This window comes from Hemiscyllium ocellatum, chromosome 10 (assembly GCF_020745735.1).
Source record: "Hemiscyllium ocellatum isolate sHemOce1 chromosome 10, sHemOce1.pat.X.cur, whole genome shotgun sequence".
Lineage (NCBI taxonomy): Eukaryota > Metazoa > Chordata > Chondrichthyes > Orectolobiformes > Hemiscylliidae > Hemiscyllium > Hemiscyllium ocellatum.
This window is the reverse complement of record NC_083410.1, coordinates 79461265-79482002: the sequence shown is the minus strand read 5'-3', so window position 1 is coordinate 79482002 and position 20738 is coordinate 79461265. Positions and strand designations below refer to the sequence as shown.

General features: G+C 42.3%; 1 protein-coding gene across 5 annotated transcripts in view; it reads right to left on the bottom strand.

Moving 5' to 3' along the window:
• Positions 1-18701, bottom strand: part of cep43 (centrosomal protein 43) — a 103498-nt gene extending 84797 nt beyond the window's left edge. For all 5 annotated transcript variants that reach the window (XM_060830999.1, XM_060831000.1, XM_060831002.1 and 2 more), the window contains exon 1: positions 18543-18701. In XM_060830999.1, coding sequence (XP_060686982.1) covers positions 18543-18623 — 81 coding nt within the window. In that variant the 5' untranslated portion in view covers positions 18624-18701. The remainder of the gene's footprint in view (positions 1-18542) is intronic.
• Positions 18702-20738: the final 2037 nt, after the last annotated feature.

Genomic DNA, 20738 nt, shown 5'->3' with positions numbered 1-20738 from the left:
GAAATCTGCTGGTGGTGATCTACTGAAACTGATGATGAGTAGTTAAATAATATATTATTAAGTATTTCGATAAGAGTTTAAGTTGTGCCAATTCTTCTTAATTGTTTGTATTAACTGTAGTGTAAGAATAAAGCATGTTTTGTTTAAAGCCGAGTATTGAATCACATCTGGAACAAGCACTTTATGCTTGCCTTTAAATACAAGTTAGGGTCCTTGATATATTTTGAGGGGGTTTGGTCTGGTCTGCAACACTAGTCTCAGTAATTGTGACAATAAAACTGCCAGATTATACAAAAATGGATTTCTAACGCCTTGTAAGAAAGGAAATCTGTTGCTCTTAATTGGTCTGGCCTATATGAACAGTTCCAAACCAATATCATTGACTCTCAACTGTCCCCATAAGTTTAGAAATGGCCTAGCAAGCCACTGACTTATACAAATAACAAAAGTACAACTGGGCATACCATCAGGCATCAATCCTGGCACTGAATACAATAATAGGCATTGCCCAGGCACCTTTGCAAACCCTCCCCAAATTCTTGAGACGTGCCAAACTGGAAGAATTTTCCCCACAGACTTGTCAACCAATGGCCTGACATAGTTATACTCTCAAACTTAGACCTTTCAAGCAGTGCCCTAGATGGCTCCATCACCATCATTCTGCCTCACTGTGCATTTTCGCACAGATTGCAGAAAGTTCTCAATATTAACTCCAAATTCTACAAAAGTTTCTTGCCCATGTCTGACCTGATGACATGAAAACTCCCTCTGCTTACAACCTACTCTTCCAATGAAACGGTAGTTTCATTATTGCATACATCTTAGAAACACTGATTGTATTAAGGAGGCAGTGTCTGAGACAGGATTTTTGATAGGGAATTTCAAAATCTATAAAGAGTGATCCTAAACTGAGTCAATATGTAATCTTTGTGGGTAGGAACTCCAATCAGATCTAAATGGGAAAATTTGGTAAGTTGTGCAGCTAAAACCTGGGCATCCATGCAGGTATCCAAATTTTCACAACCACTGGATGTCACAGCTCTCCTTACAGCCAATGAAGTAATTTTGAAGTGTAGTCACTGGTAAATACGAAAACATCCAATATTCAAATCAGAAACTACGATAAAGCCGGCACCACAAAGTCATTGTGGAGACAGGATGGCAAGGACTGGAAACTAGACATACCAGTTTGTAAGGTTAACAGGAGGGATACAGAAAACAGCAAAGGGAGAGTAGCATTACTGATTAGAAACAGAATCACTTCTATGAAAAGGGAGAATGTAATGATGCAATATGGACTTTATGATGGAACTGAAACCACATTAGCTGTCATATGTAGACCACCTGGTAGCAACTCAGATGTGCTAGATTGTATAAATGGCGAAAATAGGGAATTATATAGCAAAGTCTAGATTAGAGTGGTGCTGGAAAAGCACAGCAGTTCAGGCAGCATCCGAGGTGCAGCAAAATCAACGTTTTGGGCAAAAGCCCTTCATCAGGAATACAGGCAGAGAGCCTGAAGGGTGGGGAGTTAAGTGAAAGGAGGGTGGGGGGTGGGGAGAAAGTAACATAGAGTACAATAGGTGAGTGGGGGAGGGGATGAAGGTGATAGGTTCCGACCTCACCATCAAGCCAGCAGATAAAGGGGGCGCAGTGGTAGTCTGGTGCACTGACCTCTACATCGCTGAAGCCAAACACCAACTCGAGGACACCTCTTCCTACTGCCCCCTTGACCATGAACCTCCCCCCGCCAAAAATCACCAAACCATCATCTCCCAGACAATACAGAACCTTATCATCTCAGGAGATCTCCCACCCACAGCTTCCAACCTCATAGTCCGGGAACCCCGCACTGCCGGGTTCTACCTCCTTCCCAAGATCCACAAACCTGACCACCCCAGCCGACCCATTGTCTCAGCATGCTCTCTTCCCACCCTACCTCCTGCAAAAATGCCATCCCATATTCCCAATTTCTCCACCTCTGCCATATCTGCTCCCAGGAGGACTAGTTCCATCACAGAACACACCAGATGGCCTCCTTCTTTAGAGACCGCAATTTCCATTCCCACGTGGTTAAAGATGCCCTCTAACGCATCTCGTCCGCATCCCGCACCTCCGCCCTCAGACCCCACCCCTCCAACCATAACAAGGACAGAACGCCCCTGGTGCTCACCTTCCACCTTACCAACCTTCGCATAAACCAAATCATCCGCCGACATTTCCGGCATCTCCAAACGGACCCCACCACCAGGGATATATTCCCCTCCCCACCCCTTTCCGCCTTCCGCAAAGACAATTCCCTCCGTGACTACCTGGTCAGGTCCACGCCCTCCCACAACCCACCCTCCCGTCCTGGCACCTTCCCCTGCCACCACAGGAATTGCAAAGCCTGTGCCCACAACTCCACCCTCACCTCCATCCAAGGCCCTAAAGGAGCTTTCCACATCCAAAGTTTTACCTGCACATTCACTAATATCATTTATTGTATCCGTTGCTCCCGATGCGGTCTCCTCTCTATTGGGGAGAGTGGACGACTCCTACCAGAGCGCTTTAGGGAACATCTCTGGAACACCCTCACCAATCAACCACACCGCCCTGTGGCCCAACATTTCAACTCCCCCTCCCACTCTGCCGAGAACATGGAGGTCCTGGGCCTCCTTCACCGCCGCTCCCTCACCACCAGACGCCTGGAGGAAGAACGCCTCATCTTCCGCCTCGGAATACTTCAACCCCAGGGCATCAATGTGGACTTCAACAGTTTCTTCATTTCCCCTTCCCCCACCACACCCCAGTTCCAAACTTTCAGCTCAGCACTGTTCCCATGACTTGTCCTACCTGCCTATCTTCTTTTCCACCTATCCACTCCCCCCTTACCTATCACCATCATCCCCTCCCCCATTCACCTATTGTACTCTATGCTACTTTTTCCCCACCCCCACCCTCCTCTCACTTATCTCTCCACCCTTCAGCCTCTCTGCCTGTATTCCTGATGAAGGGCTTTTGCCCGAAACATCGATTTTACTGCTCCTTGGATGCTGCCTGAACTGCTGTGCTTCTCCAGCACCACTCTAATCTAGACTCTGGTTTCCAGCATGTGCAGTCATTGTTTTTACCAACTATATAGCAAAGGTAGAGTAGTAATAATGAGGGATTTTATCTTAACATAGGTGCTTGTCTGTCCCAGTCTATCAGTAAGGTTGCGAATTTCTAGAGTTTGTCCTGGATAGTTCCTACAACAATATCTCTTGGATGCAAAAAGGGTCAAGCAATATTGGACCTAGTAATGAACAATGGGCCGGATTTAACTAGTGAACTCGCTGTTCATCAGCATTTGTCAAATAGTGATCTTAATATGATCAAGTTTCATGCTGCATTTGTAAGAGGTAAGCAAAGATCAATAGTAGAATTTTGAATTAAGTCAAGCAGCCTTTCATGGAATGAGGCAGACATGCATATTAAACTGGGAAGCTCTGCTCATAGGTAATACAATCAAGGAACAGTGGAGCATAGTCAAAGAAACATTTAATGCTATTCAGAAGCAGTGTACACCAATGATTACGAAAAGACCCACCTCACTAAGCAGTCACGGATATCTGAAGTGGTAAAGTGAGGCGTAAAATTAAAAGAAAGGGTTTATAAAAACACCAAGAACAGCTCAGCTTCTACAAAATGGGATGAATATTGAGGGTCAACAAAGTAGCCTATAAGAGCAGCTAAAAAAGAATATAAACAGGAAACTTGCAAGGAACATAAAAGACAATAGAAGAGATTTCATAATTATATAAAACAAAAGCGGCTGGTTAAGATAACTGTTGGCCCAGTGAAGGCTGAGAGTGGGAATACTGTCAATGACCATGGAGAAATAGAAGACATGTTAAATGATTATTTTGCATCAGTGTTCACAAAAGAAAAAGGAGGTTAGCTAGCCAGAAGTCCCAAAGAAAATTAGAAGATCAGGGAAAGGGTTTAAATAAATTTGAAGTAAATCAATAACGGGAAAATTAATGTAACTAAAGAATGATAAATCTCCAGGACCTGATGGTATTAAAAGGAGGTAGGAGAGCATGTTGAAAGATTTGTGGTTAGGGCGTCCTCAGAGTTCCCTGAATTCAGGAATTGGACCTCTGAATTGGAAATCTGCTCATATCATATGTGAGAGGGGGAAACCAGGGAATTGCAGACCAGTTCACCTAACATCCGTGGTGAAGAAATTTTTGAAGTCTAGAATCAAGTATAGAATGACTGATCATCTCAAAAAAAACTCAGGGGAGTCAACATGGATTCATGAAGGATAGGTCATGCCCGACAGACCTCAGCGTTTTTTGAAGAGGGGATAAACGTGGTGGACAGAGGTAAGTCAAAGGATGTTGTTTATATGGAATTTCAGAAGGCTATTGATAAAATCCCACGCAAGAGACTTTACTAAGATGGAAGCCCATGGAATGGAGGGCAAATTACTGACATGGATAGGAAATTGACTGAGTGGCAGAAAACAGTTGGAATAAAAGGGCAAGTACTGAAACTTACAGGGCATGCCTCGTGGTGTTCCGCAGGGATTCATACTGGAGCCACAATTATTCACAATATTCATTAACATCTAGATTAATGGCATAAAAATTCACATGTTGAAGACAGCATAATATTACAACAGGAATTGACAAATTAGGTAAATAACAAAGCTGTGGTAGATGGATTTTAATATAAGCAAGAGTGATGTAATCCATTTCAAACAGGAAAAGGATAGATCAGAGTACTTTTTAAAGCACAAGGTTGAATACAGCGGATGTCCAACAAGATTTGCAGGTTTCACTCATAGCCCTTAAAATGTCACAAACAGGTGCAGAAAATCATCAAAAGCCAAATCAAAAAGCCTTCATATCTAAAGGGCTGGGAGGTTGCAGGAATGCAGATATTATATAAAAACCCAGTAAGACCCCACATGAAGTACATAAACAGATCTAGGTCCCACATCTTAGGAAAGTGTTTTGGCCCTGGACAGAGTTCAATGCAGGTTTAAAAGGATGATACCTAGACTTCATTCAGGGGTTAAGTTATGAGGAGAGGTTAGACAAATTAGCCAAAATTCTAGAGAAGAAGGGTCTAAGGGGTGACCTAAGGTTTTCAGGATATTAATAGGGAAAGACAGGGTAGATGAAGATAAACTATTTAAAATCTGATTGAAGATTTGTAGCTCGGGTATCCGTTGTTGTGGTTCTGCTCGCCGAGCTGGAAGTTTTTGCTGCAAACGTTTCGTTCCCTGGCTAGGGAACATCATCAGTGCTGTTGGAGCCTCGTGTGAAGCGCTGCTTTGATGTTTCTTCCGGTATTTATATTGGTTTGTTCTTGCCGCTTCCGGGTGTCAGTTTCAGCTGCAGTGGTTTGTATATGGTGTCCAGGTCAATGTGTCTGTTGATGGAGTTTGGGGATGAATGCCATGCTTCTGGGAATTCTCTGGCTGTTCTCTGTCTGGCTTGTCCTATGATAGTGGTGTTTTCCCAGTCAAATTCATGTTGCTGGTTGTCTGAGTGTTCATCCCCAAACTCCATCAACAGAGTCGTAACAGCACACAAGCCAACATCCACGCTCAGACAACAACTCACTAGAACAAAGGACCCAATACCCAGCATGAGCCAAACTAACGTAGTTTACAAAATACCATGCAAGGACTGCACAAAACACTATATAGGACAAACAGGAAGACAGCTAACAATCCGCATCCATGAACATCAGCTAGCCACAAAACGACACGACCAGCTATGTCTAGTAGCCATACACTCAGACAACCAGCAACATGAATTTGACTGGGAAAACACCACTATCATACAAATCACTGCAGCTGAAACTGACACCCGGAAGCGGCAAGAACAAACCAATATAAATACCAGAAGAAACATCAAAGCGGCGCTTCACACGAGGCTCCAATAGCACTGATGATGTTCCCTAGCCAGGGAACGAAACGTTTGCAGCAAAAACTTCCAGCTCGGCGAGCAGAACCACAACAAGATAAACTATTCCTAATAGATTACATCTGCTGGTCCTAGAATCTTCAACTAAGAATTAAGGCTAGGCCATTCAGCAGACATGTTAGAAAGGTCTTCTTCATGAAAAATGCAGTGGAGGTTTGGAACGCTCATCCTCAATTGGCAGTCGATGCTAATTTAATTGTTAAAATTTAAACTTGAGATAGACAAATGTTTATTAAGCAAGGGATATAGGCCCAAGGCAGGCATATGGAGTTAGTCCACAAACCAGCCATGATTTAACTGAATAGCAGAGCGGGCTCAAGAGACCGAATGGCCTCCTCCTATTCTTATGTTCCGAATACAGCATTCAGTTTGCGTGCAGTAAGTTGCCAATAAAAACATTTTGACCAGATGATTTTTTTTGTGTGATGTTGACTGAGGGGTAAATATTGAGGCAAGACACTAGGGATAATGCCTCTTCAGTGACAGAACAGTATTCCACCACAATCCACAAACTCTTGGCCCTACATGTTATCTTATCGTACCATCATGCCAAAAAAGACTAAACAAGAGGGAAGTCACACAACATCCTGACTAGCAAATATACCATTGTGCCTTCACTTTTTACATATTATGTTTCTTGATTACAACTGGCTCCAATTAACACTGCTAGGAACAAGTGGGGCCATACTTGGCTGCCTCCAAGCTACCAAGAAAACAAACTTTAAAAAGAGTCAAATCAATGACAGAAGGGATTGATATTTAACTTGATCTTCACTTCACTTTTAATATAACTTCAGAGGGAGTTGAAGTAGATTTTTCATGCATTGATTCCATGGTTATTACAAGAGACACCAAATTCAATGCATTTGATCTGGAGGTGGAAGGAAAAATAATTATGGCCCTGAACATTAAAACTAAATCACTAAAAAGGTATGGGTGCTAAATATTAAAAATAATTAAAACTATTGTTTACCTATACAGGATAAAGTTGAAACTTGCAACAGGAAACTTTGCAATTATTTTGATAACGATTCTAATATCATTTACATAACATCGGCAGGTTTAAAAGGCTGAAAGCCAATAAATTCCCAAAGATCATATGTACCCAAGAGCACTGAGTGAAATTAAAGACAAAGTCTACATAGAGATGATTGTTATAATGAGGAAATACCAAACAAAACAAGTCCCATTGGATTGGAAGCAGGTCACTAGGGAAACCATTTAAAAAAAAAAGGCAACAAAGCAAACCCAGATAAAGCTTCATTAGGTTTGCATTAACAATCAGCAAAATAATGGAACTGATCATTAAGTACAAACATGGGGATTACCTAGTAATAACCTTGTAATTAGTATCAATATGTTTTTAAGTTTATTTATGGCTTAATTCATGTCCTGGTATACCTCTAGAAGTCAAGTTGTAAATTCCTATATTTAAGAATATTTTAAAATTTGCAGATATCAAAGTATAATTTATGGTCTTGACTTATCAAAAGTTATTTTTCAAACTTTTTTCTGTTGCTTCATATTTGAGATGTGGCAGACTACATTTCACTGGATTCAGTCTTCAGGTTTTACTGTTCAATAAATTTGCTAAACAACACTATGAAGCAATGGGCAAATAGCTTTACAGAAGGTACTAAAGTCTCTTCTATAAGAAGTAATCAAAAGTTTGAAAATGTTTCATGAAGCTATGACAGAAATACTACTTCTTGTACCTATTCTTTTTCTCTCAATTATGATAGCTTCCTGGCATGATTATCTTTCTTCAAAAAGCTTTGTTCATATTGGAGAATGACAACAAACATATTGGTATTTTGTTGTGGTTCTGTTCGCCGAGCGGGGAATTTGTGTTGCAGACTTTTCATCCCCTGTCTAGGTGATATCCTCAGTGCTTGGGAGCCTCCTGTGAAGCGCTTTGGTGATGTTTCCTACGGTATTTATAGTGGTTTGTCTCTGCCGCTTCTGGTTGTCAGTTCCAGCTGTCCGCTGCAGTGGCCGGTATATTGGGTTCAGGTCGATGTGTTTGTTGATAGAATCTGTGGATGAGTGCCATGCCTCTAGAAATTCCTTAGCTGTTCTCTGTTTGGCTCGTCCTATAATAGTCATGTTGTCCCAGTTGAACTCATGTTGCTTGTCATCTGCGTGTGTGGCTACTAAGAATAGCTGGTCTTGTCGTTTCGTGGCTAGTTGGTGTTCATGGATACTGATCGTTAGCTGTCTTCCTGTTTGTCCTATGTAGTGTTTTGTGCAGCCCTTGCATGGGATTTTGTACACTACGTTGGTTTCGCTCATGCTGGGTATCGGGCCCCTTGTCCTGGTGAGTTGTAGTCTGAGAATGGCTGTTGGTTTGTGTGCTGTTATGAGTCCTAGCGGTCATAGTAGTCTGGCTGTCAGTTCAGAAATGTTCTTGATGTTTAAAGTCTGGTTGAAGATTTGTACCTCGGGTGTCCGTTGTTGTGGTTCTGTTCGCCGAGCTGGAAGTTTTTGCTGCAAACGTTTCGTTCCCTGGCTAGGGAACATCATCAGTGCTGTTGGAGCCTCCTGTGAAGCGCTGCTTTGATGTTTCTTCCGGTATTTATAGTGGTTTGTTCTTGCCGCTTCCGGGTGTCAGTTTCAGCTGTAGTAGTTTGTATGTGGGGTCCAGGTCGATGTGTCTGTTGATGGATGTTCTTGCCGTTTCCGGGTGTCAGTTTCAGCTGTAGTGGTTTGTATATGGGGTCCAGGTCTATGTGTCTGTTAATGGAGTTTGTGGATGAATGCCATGCCTCTAGGAATTCCCTGGCTGTTCTCTGTCTGGCTTGTTCTTGATGTATGGTAACGTGGCTAGTTCTTTGGGTTGTGGCATGTCCTCATTCCGTTGTCTTTCCCTTAGGCATCTGTTGATGAAACTGCGGGGAATCTGTTTTTGGCGAATACATTGTATAGGTGTCCCTCCTCTTTTTGCAGTTCTGGGTGTGCTGCAGTGTGTTGTGGCCCTTTTGAACAGTGTCAACACAGGAATTCTTGGACATCATCAGAAATATACATATAGCCAAGGAAGAAACTATGGTCTCATTAATGGCACTATTCACCTCTATCGACAAAACCCTAGCCAGAGAAACAATAGCCAACCTGCTGGACATACAGAACAGACAACAAGACGGTGAACCTATCAACAAAGACTGCATACTCAAACTACTGGACCTGTGCCTCACAACACACTTCACACTCAACAACCAAATATATGAACAACGGCACACCCATGGGCTCACCCATCTTTGGACTCATAGCAGAAGCTATAATGCAAAGATTAGAACAAACAAACTTAACGCAAATTCAACCCAAACTCTGGGTCAGATATGTAGATGACACCTTTATAATCATTAAAAACACAGAAATAGAAAACACACACCGGATCATCATCGCCACAGTCACAGGAATCCGAATCACTACTGAGGAAGAAAAGAACAACCAACTCCCATTCCTAGACGTGATGGTACAGAGAACACCGAACGGAAAATTTACCACAAAGGTATACCGGAAAACCCCACACACACAGACCAAGTCCTGAACTACGAAAGCAACCATCCCAACACACATAAAAGAAGTTGCATCAAGACACTGTTCAAAAGGATCACAACACACTGCAGTATACCAGAACTGCAAAAAGAGGAAGAAGAACACCTATACAATATATTCGCCAAAAACGGATACCCGCGCAATTTAATCAACAAATGCCTAAGGGAAAGACAACAGAATGAGGACATGCCACAACCCAAAGAACTAGCCACACTACCATACATCAAGAACATTTCTGAACTGACAGCCAGACTACTATGACCACTAGGAATCATAACAGCACACAAACCAACAGCCACTCTCAGACTACAACTCACCAGGACAAAGGGCCCGATACCCAGCATGAGCAAAACCAACAGTGTACAAAATCCCATGCAAGGACTGCACAAAACACTTCAAACAGGAAGACGGCTAACAATCCGTATCCATGAACACCAACTAGCCACGAAACGACATGACCAGCTATGCTTAGTAGCCACACACGCAGATGACAAGCAACAGGAGTTCGACTGGGACAACATGACTATTATAGGACAAGCCAAACAGAGAACAGCCAGGGAGTTCCTAGAGGCTTGGCACTCATCCACAGATTCTATCAACAAACACATTGACCTGGACCCAATATACCGGTCACTGCAGCGGACAGCTGGAACTGACAACCGGAAGCGGCAGAGACAAACCACTATAAATGCCGGAGGGAACATCACAGAAGTGCTTCACAGAAGGCTGCCAAGCACTAAGGATGTCACCTAGACAGGGGACGAAACGTTTGCAACACAAATTCCCCGCTCAGCGAACAGAACCACAGCAACGAGCACCTGAGCTACAAATCTTCTCACAAACTTTAAACATTAGTATTTTTTTCAAAAACAGGACAGGAATGATAATAATCAAATTCACATTGAACAATATCATATATACTGTACTACTGCCACACTTGGTGCTTCCATCACGTGGTGTTCAACATGGAGGAATACTGATTCATCAATCAAGAGAGGGATAGGGTCAATATGTGTAGTAATCAGTCAGAGGATTTTCATGGCATTGGGTCAAACATGGGCATGAGACTTCATAGTGTCTAGAGTCAGCGCCTAGAACTGTCAGGGCAACTTCTTCCTGACTGTGTACCTCTGTGCTGCCACAACTGCTGCGTCTGTTCCTAGGACAAAGTCATTCTCATAAATTATACCTTACAGACAATATCACACTGCTGCTCAACTAAACTTTGTCACAGCTTTCCCAATTTTAGCATGGCTTCCAGATGTTAGTAAACAGGAATTCGCAGAATTGATAGGATTTGCTGTTTGTTTGTTTTTAGTCCCTAGATCATTGCCAGGTGTTCTGGCTGGTTTCAATCCAATTTTTAAAACATTGGTTAGGTACAGCTAATGAGTATTTCAGAGTCAACCATGGAACTGCATCTGGGAAGACCAAGTAAGAAGGATAGATTTCCTTCCCCAAAAAGATAATTAGTAAACCAGTAAGTTTTTAAACGACAATGGTTTTCCTGGTCATCATTTGACATTTAATTCCCAATTTTTACAATTATTCTGCTTTGATGGGATTTTAATCCAGATCCCCAGAATATTACCTACGTCTCTGGGTTATTAATATGATGACAAAATCTCTATGATGTCACCACCAGCCTACTTGGATGCATACCAATACTTACTCCATAAGAGAGAGTTGAAACAAATAGTACACATTTGGAATCGTCTATTATCTTACAGCATCCTAGCAGAACAGTCAGGGAGCACACATATTTCCCATTTATGCACTGGACAAAATAGCTGAGGACTATCAAGATTAAATTTGATTAGGATGTTAAATTGCTCTGCATGCATTTTTTGAACAGGTACAATTTCAATGCTTAGTTGGTGAACAAAGTCTGGAATTCAGGGCATAATTTCTGCAGACATTACCTGACAGTTGGATACAAGAATATATTGAGAGGGCTCTTGTGGGACAGTGATAGTATCAAATGATACTGAGTGATTAACCTGGTATTCAAATCTCACCTGGGAGAAAGTGAGGACTGAGATGCTGGAGATCAGAGCTAAAAAAGGTGTTGCTGGAAGAGCGCAGCAGGTCAGGCAGCATCCAAGGAACAGGAGATTCGACGTTTCGGGCATAAGACCTTCTTCAGGAATGAGGAAAGTGTTCAAAGTTTGGGAGAAGATGTGTAGCTCAGGTGCTCGTTGTTGTGGTTCTGTTCGCCGAGCTGGGAGTTTTTGTTGCAAACGTTTCGTCCCCTTTCTAGGTGACATCCTCAATGCTTGGGAGCCTCCTGTGAAGCGCTTCTGTGATGTTTCCTCCAGCATTTATAGTGGCTTGTCTCTGCCGCTTCCGGTTGTCAGTTGCTGTCTGCCCTCACCCCACTCCGGCCTATCACCCTCACCTTGACCTCCTTCCACCTAACGCATCTCCAACGCCCCTCCCCCAAGTCCCTCCTCCCTACCTTTTATCTTAGCCTGCTGGACACACTTTCCTCATTCCTGACGAAGGGCTTATGCCCGAAACGTCGAATCTCCTGTTCCTTGGATGCTGCCTGACCTGCTGCGCTTTTCCAGCAACACATTTTCAGTTCAAGTCTCACCTGTTTCACATCCACATTACAACACATTTGAACACATTGATTAAAAAAAATTACTCAAGAACATATTTCCAAGATCAATGCCTATCATATGTCAGTTGCAAGCAGATATTTTTATAGCTCTCAACATTAAACTGATGGAGCCATGGGTTAATGGGATACAGGAGAACTGTATTCAGTGGTCAGGATATTTGTTCTCTCACAATTTCTCTTTAACTGCCAATTCAAGAGGAAGAATAGAAAGAGACATGTGGGGCTTTGTGCAATTGCGGTATCTCCATGGTGAAAAAAATTAAAGTCCATGCGCTTTTGAACCTCTGCCATACTGTACATTCTAATAATTTAGTCCCCAGGAAGTGAGGGGACTTCCAAAGTGTGGCAGATGACTGACATGGTTATTCTGACCCATTACGGGTCATAGAGTTGTACAGCCGAAAACAGACCATTCGGTCGAACGTATCTGCACCGACCAGATATCCTAAATTAATCTAGTTCCATTTGCCAGCATTTGGCCGATATCCTTCTAAACCCTTCCTATTCATATACCCATCCAGATGCTTTTTCAATGTTGTAATTGTACCGGCCTCCACCACCTCCTCTGGCAGCTCATTCCATACACGCACAACTCTGTGTGAAAAAGTTGCCCCTTAGGTCCCTTTTAAATCTTTCCCCTCTCCACTCAAACTTAAGCACTCTAGTTTTGGACTCCCCTATCCTGGTGAAAGACCTTGACTATTCACCTTATCTATGCCCGCTTGATTTTGTACATGCCTAAGGGCACCTCGCATTCTCCAGGGAAAATAGCTCCAGCCTATTCAGTCTCTCCCTATAGCTCAAACCTTCCAACCCTGGCAACATCCTTGTGAAACTTGAAAGGGTTTAGAAAAGATTCACAACATCTTCGTACCAGAACTGAATACAGTATTGCAAAAGTAGACTAACCAATGTCATGTACAGCAGCAACATGACAACCCATCCCCTACATATTTAAGGAGCCTGGAGGAACAGAACTATAATAGTTTAAACACATCCATAGGTTTCTCGTCTCTCTCTCTCTCCCTTAACACCCTCCAGCCCTACAAACTTGAAAGGGTTCAAAAAAGATTTACAAGGATGTTGCCAGGCCTGGAGGATTTGAGCTATAGGAAGAGGTTGAATAGGTTGGGGCTGCTTTCCCTGGACCGTCGAAGGCCGATGGATGACCTTTTAGAGGTTTAATAAATCATGAGAGGCATGGATAGGATAAATAGACAAGGTATTTTCCCTGGTGTGGGAGAGTCCAGAACTAGAGGGCATAGGTTTAGGGTGAGAGGGGAAAGATATAAAGGAGACCCAAGGAGCAACTTTTTCACACAGAGGATGGTACATGTATGGAATGAGCTGCCAGAGGAAGTGGTGGAGGCTAGTACAACTGCAACATTGAAAAGGCATCTGGATGGGTATATGATAGGAAGGGTTTGGAGGGACATGGGTCAAGTGCTAGCAGGTGAGACTACATTGGGTTGGGATATCTGGTTGGCATGGACGGGTTGGACCAAAAGGTCTATTTTCGTGCTGTATATCTCTATGACTCTTTGTAAAGTTTTGTTTCATTGACTGATCTTTAGAAACAACTTTCCCTCTTCTTATCCTACCAATGATAATGCTTTCAAGGGCCCAAATTTAAGATCCCCTCTTTGAACCCATTTCATCCAGAGTTTCATTCTTCTTAAAATTCACCACTTTGACTAAATTCTAATCACCCCCTTATTATCTATCATATTTAATGTGGCATCATAATAGGATCAGGCTTCTACTTACACCCTATCACCAGCGTATGAATGTCAAACGTGGACATCGACATTTAATGCAGATACTAGAAGGATGAAATTTTAAAAAAGTGCATCAGTGTTTAAAATAGAGACACTTTTCTTCCAGGAATTCCTATCTTGCAGTTCTCTCCAAAGAGACTTGCATTTAACTCTTTTATTGTTTTGTATCTCTTCTTGTGATCAATTAGATATCTAGCAGACTTTACTTTTCACAGCCAGATCTCCTTTCTCAACAACAACCACATTACACTCCTAATACAATGTTCGGATTATATCCTTGGTTAACTAATGCGTTAAAGCATATTAGACGCATGCAGGAAAGTGGAAATAAGGCCACAATCAAATCAATCTTACCAAATGCCATAGTAACTTTTGAGCAGCCAAATGGCCTGCCCCTGCACTAAATGGTTTTTCAAAGATCAGTTCTGAGGCAAGGTCATTGACCTAAAACATTAACTTTTTTTCCCCTCCACCGATGTTGCTTGCTACAAAAAAGTGGATACAATATTTTCTGTTTTTAATATCATTAATTGTTGTTTCTTAAGTAAAAGAAGAATGCTGACAACGCGATGGTAGTATGACGCACTGTCCTCAACACCACTGAAGGCAGACTCCAACTCACCAAACTATCATCTCCATGACCATCCACAATCTCATCACCTCAGGTGATCTCCCACCCTCAGCCTACAATCTCAGTCCCCCAACCCGCACCGCCCGGTTCTCTCTCTTGCCAAAAATCCACAAAGTCGACCAATTGTCTCTGCCTGCTCCTGCCGCACCTGAACTTATCTCGGCTTAACTTTACTCCATCCTGTCCTTCTTGGTCCAGGAACTCCCTACGTACGTTCGATACACCACCCATGCTTTCCACCTCCTCATGACTTCCAATTCCCTGGCCCCCAAAACCTCATCATGGACCCAGAGTCCCTCTATACCTGCATTCCCCATAAGAAAGGCCCAAAAGTCCTCAATTTCTTCCTCTTCCACCAACTTAACCAGGCCCCCTCCACTGATACCCTCATTCAATTGACAGAACCGGTCCTTACCCACAATGTCTCCTTTCAATCCTCCCACTTCATACAAATCAGATTGGTAGCTATGGGTACCCACATGGGTCCCAGCTACGTCTGCCTCTTTATAGGATGCGTCCACCTTTTCCGCCATCACATTGATGACTATGTTGGCACTGCCACACGGTCCTGCATGGAGCTTGAACATTTATTCATCACACTAACAACTGCCACCCAGACCTCAAATTTACTTGGTTCATCTCTGACAGCTCCCTCCCCTTCCTGGATCCCTCTGTTTCCATCTCCGGTGACTAATAACACACTGACATCTCCTCCAAACCCACTATTGCCACAGCTATCTGGACTACACCTCCTCTCACCGCCCCCTTCTGTAAAAATGCAATGCCCTACTCCCAATTCCTCCACCACTGTACCTGCTCTCAGGTTGAACAATTTCTACTCCAGGACATCCTAAATATCCGCCTACATCAAGGGCCATAATATTCTCTCCCCAGTGATCAATGGTGCTCTCAATCACATCTCTTCCATTTCCCACACTTCTGACCTCGAGCCCCAACCCCCAACCACAAAGACAGAATCCCCTGATCCTCCGCGGCTTTCACCACCTAGTCAGACCCTACCACTGAAAATATATTTCCCTCCCTATCTGCATTCTATAGGGACCATTCCCTCCTCGACTTCCTCTTAGGTCCACACTCACCACTTTCTCCACTCCTGGCACCTTCCCCAACCTCCATAAGAGGTGCAAAACTTGCTGACAAACCTCCTCCCCCACCTCAGTCTTTGGCCCCCAAGGATAATTTCAAATCAGCAGAGATTTACTTGTACATCCTCCAACCTCATTTACACTAGTCCGGTGCTCTCGATGTGGTCTCTACGGTGGACAGACTAAATGCAAACTCACAGAATGGCTCAGGGAATATCTCTGGTCCATATGCATGAACCAACCCCACCTTCCCACAGCCATCTACTTCAACTGTTCCCCCCCAACCAAATGAGTGCATATCCATTCTGGGTCTCCTCCACCATCTACAAATTGCAGGAGGAACACTTTCTGCCTTGGAGCTTACAGCCACACAGCGTGAACACTGTATTCGCCAGTTTCCAAATCTCCCCTCTCCACATCCCATCCCAGACCCAACCCTCTGACTCCGATCCACCCTCTTGGCCTGACCTACCTATCCATCTTACTTCCCACCTATCCGCTCCACTCTTCCCACTGATCTATCACTATCATCTCCCACCTCTCACCTACCTTTCCCCTAGCCTCTCCCCATTTATCTTTCAATCCCTTTTTCCCTCTGAAGGATCCTGCTTGAAATGTTGACTCTCTTACTCCTTGGATGCTGCCTGACCTGCTGTGCCTTTTCCAGCACCATGCTTTATCATCAAAGAAGAATGCCAGACATTATGGCAGTGACACTATGAGATAAATTCACTACTCATGCTTTCATAGTGATTTTCTATCCCAGTCAACAGACAGACCAATCATTTGCAAAACAATACTTAAGACAATCTATCACTTCCTCCACATAGAGCATATATTGTCCCCAGCAATTACTTGCTAACAAGTATGCTTGTCCACCTATAAAATTCCATGTCACTGATCATGGATTCTGTTGGTCTTTGTGTAACCAATAAGCTCAATCTTACATCCACATCTCTCACCACATATTTGGCAGGGGTTTCCACCAAGCAGAAATGGTCCTTGGCCTTGAGAACATTGGTGTTCCTTTCTCTGGTTCCCTTTCTGTACTTGCTCTAGCCAACAGGTGTGCTCGAAGAATTGTGTCCATTTGTACAGGAATTTCTTCGAAGTTGACTTCTTCTGAACGAGGGTCTACTATGCCTTGATATCTGTCTTGTGTTTCTTGAAGGAAACAAATCTTAAGGGAGTCGTTGAAACATTTCCTTTGTCCTCTGGCATGAGTACTTTGTTACAGCTGAGAGAAGATTAGCTTTAGTAAATGGAACTCAGGCACCCTTAAGCATATGCCAACCCAGCTGACTTGGTTTTGTATGACCGTGGCTTGGGCTATTAGCTGCTTCAACAATACTTTTGTGAGCATGTCTGTTTTCCCACCTGATGCAGCAAATCCATCTCAAAAAGTGTTAATTGTACTTCGCAAGGGTCTTCGGGTAGCGTCCATACATAGTCTAAGTTTCAAGCCATATGGATGAGTTAGAAAGATGATTGCTTTAAAAGAAGTGAAGCTAAGTATGCTAAAAGCTTTGAACAGGTTTAGCACATTAAAAATCAGGGAATTTCTTCCACTTTTGGGTTCAATTCACTTCCTTGTAAGAGTTTTCACATTTGATTTCTCTTAATGGGTGCAATGAGAACTTGGTGTGCAGGGGAAGTGTAGAGTAAACGTACTGAGTTCGACAAAGCAGCTGTGAAAAATAAAAGGGCAAGGGGAAAGGTCTCAGAAACAGAAATTGCTAGAGAAACTCAGCAGGTCTGTCACCATTTATAGAGAGAAAGCAGGCATTTTGGATCCGATGACCATTCACAGAGTCATGGAGATTCACAAGGACAGAACTTCAGTCCAACCGATCCATGCTGACCAAGTTTCCCAAACTAAACTAGTCCCATTTGTCTACATCTGGTCCATATCACTCTAAACCTTCCCTATTCATGTTTATTCCTGCCCAAATATCTTTTAAGTTGTAACTGTACCTGCATCTACTTTGAGGTGATGTGTGCATTCAGGGCCATTATGAGCACAACTTATCTATAATAACTGAATAATTTATTATGTCAGTACAATGAAAATCACCAATGAGCACAGGCTCAATTAACGTGCTTACCACAATAGCTATAACAAGCATATACAAATGTTGTGGAGTTGAAATTGACAAAAAGACTGATCAAAGTACTGTATTCATACAAAAAAACCATCCTCAGCATTTGACATCACATAAGGAAGCCAGATTTATGTTTATATTACATATTTCAAAATCACAGGGCATTCTAAAGTGTTTACAAATAGTTAAGTACTTTTTAAATGTAGCCACTGTTGTGTAGAAAACTTGACAGCTAATTCGCACACAGAAAAATTCTTCAAAGAGCATCATCACGAAAATTGAGTCTAGTCCACCATTTATTATAATCATATCTGACTGTCATCTTAAAGCTACATTCCTGCCAAAATTCCGATAGTTTTTCAACCCGTAACTTGCTCAAAATCTATACACTTTTGTCCTCAAAATATTCAGACTCGTCTTCCAGCATCTTTTCAGGAAGAGAGTTTTAAAGGCCGATGACCCTCTTTGAGAAAATGTGTCACCTCATCTGTTTAAATTCCTCAAAACTGATAGCAACTGGGTTAAAAAGTGGCATTTATCTTGATAATAAGAGTGAAGATGTCAAGACCTGAAATGATGATAAACCTCAACATGCTTGTTGCTGAAGAGCTGTCGACATGAGCTAAAAGCCCAAAGGGACGCCTCCAAGTTCATCCATTTGACAAACTCGTTATCGGGTGACACAAGCCTTGTTGGCACCTCAAGCCTCTACAAATCAGTGGCCCCTACAACAAATGGCGGCGTCGACCTGCGGCCTTGGGTGATGGTGCATTACCTTGATCTTGTTGAGGACGCCGCTATTCTCCAGGGTTTGCACCAGTAAGTCCCGCAGCTCCGTGTCTTCCTCTGCCGACATTTTACCAAGACAACCGTCCAAGCTTCGCTAGTGCTCTATTCACAGCGGCACTTTGACAATGTCAAGTTTTCTTTAAAATATACGGAGAGTCAGCCGCAACATTTTCTAAATAATCGTTGGCGCGTGCGTGTTAAATAAAAGAATGTTATTGACGTTTGAGGCGGTTTGACGAAATGTAAGGCGCGAATGGAGCGCTAACTGTCTGTTAAAGGGAGCGCGCGAGTAGCGCTGTCGGCGGCGGTTCGCCGTACGCGGGCATACAGCAGAAGTTTACAGTCTATATAACTGAAATGATATATTGAAAAACACCTAAACTGTTTGTTCAGTCTCTCATCTTTCAGAACGGGCATGTTGGTTTCAGTTCTTTCATGTGCATATACCAGAACTTTCTCAAAGTTACATTCTGAACTTTAACAGTAGGTGCCATGTTGGCCCAGGTAAGGCATTGAAGGTGTGAGGTGCCCTGTCTGAGGCTGTCCAGCCCCAATGTTCAGACTGATTCTAATCCAAAAAAAGATTTACAGAATCGTACATGGATTCGTGCAAATTTTGAGTTTATACTCCGCAACCACCTAATAAAGGAGCAACCCTCTGAAAGCTAGTGCTTCCAAGTAAACCTGTTGGACTATAATCTGGTGTTGTTGTGATTTTTAACTTTGCAAATTCTGTGTTATATGATCTTATACTCCACAACTACCTGATGAAGGACAAGTGCTCCGAAAGCTAGTACTTCTAAATAAACCTGCTGGATTATAAACTGGTGTGGTGATTTTTAACTCTCTATTGAATTCTCTATTCCTGAGATGCTGCCTGGCCTGCTGTGCTTTGACCAGCAACACATTTGCAGCTGTGATCTCCAGCATCTGCAGACCTCATTTTTTACTCGAAGATTTTAACCTACTGCGAATCCTCTTACAAGGATGCCTTCCTTGAAGAAGCTCTCTTCCTCCCTCTACAAGGATTTCAGTGAGTCCCTCTCTCACTGCACCCCCCAGGTCATCTCCTCTGCACAGAAGAATTCTCTATTCCTGAGATGCTGCCTGGCCTGCTGTGCTTTGACCAGCAACACATTTGCAGCTGTGATCTCCAGCATCTGCAGACCTCATTTTTTACTCGTTGTGATTGTTAACTTCATTTTATCTAACACTCTTATAACTCAATAACTACATCAAAAACCTCAAGAAATTTTGCCTCTATAGTTTCTTTAACATTTCCATGTAAAGAGCAAGGCTGTACAAATCTCTTAGTAATTCTTGTTGCAGTTTGAGTTCTGCAAATTTAAAGATGTTAAGTTCACTTTGAAAACAAAGTTCTTCCGGGAGTTTAATGTATAACTTATTTTCAATTTAAATTAATGGATTGTGTCAAATTTGATTACTGTATGTGATTGAAATGTTGCACAAAAATGTATAATTTATCATGACATTAAGTGCTGTGTATATATGGTAATAAAGAAATAGTATTACAGATGTGTGTTCAGGTTAGGTTTTTTTCAGCTGCTTTGTGTTGCAATAGTCTGAAAACAGATTTGAGGGGGGGGGTCCCAGGTCATATTTTTCAATGTATTTATAAACAATTTCAAAACCCTTTAAAATATTCTGCTTTAAGAAAATGTTTAATAACTTAAATAACTAATTTAGTCAGGGTAAATGACTAAATTAAATTATACTAATGAATACCATATGCAAACACGCCAGGAAGCAATATGGCAGATAATTAAATATTTAATTATCATTTCTTCAGTTGCACTTATGATTCTATGACTATTTGCAAATATATTCTTTCTGGAACAGAAATATATCGTGGATACCTTCCTTCATTTTTTTTAGAACATTCTTTAGGATACTTTTAAATTGTTTAAAATTTTCTTCAGACCTTTTTACCTGAGAAGTGCAGAAAAGCAAACATTGGACTTGCAATGGGCGTAATGGTGCATAAACTTGAATTATAAAAAGAAGAGCTTTACCGCAGAAAAGAGCTAGTTAAACAATAAATGCAAAATATTTTGATCCTGCAATTACTCATTTTATTAATTATTTATCAACAAAATCGTAAGACAAGATGTGGAATTATGTTGCTTTCTGAAGGCCAGGAGAATTTGTTTCAGGAATATAA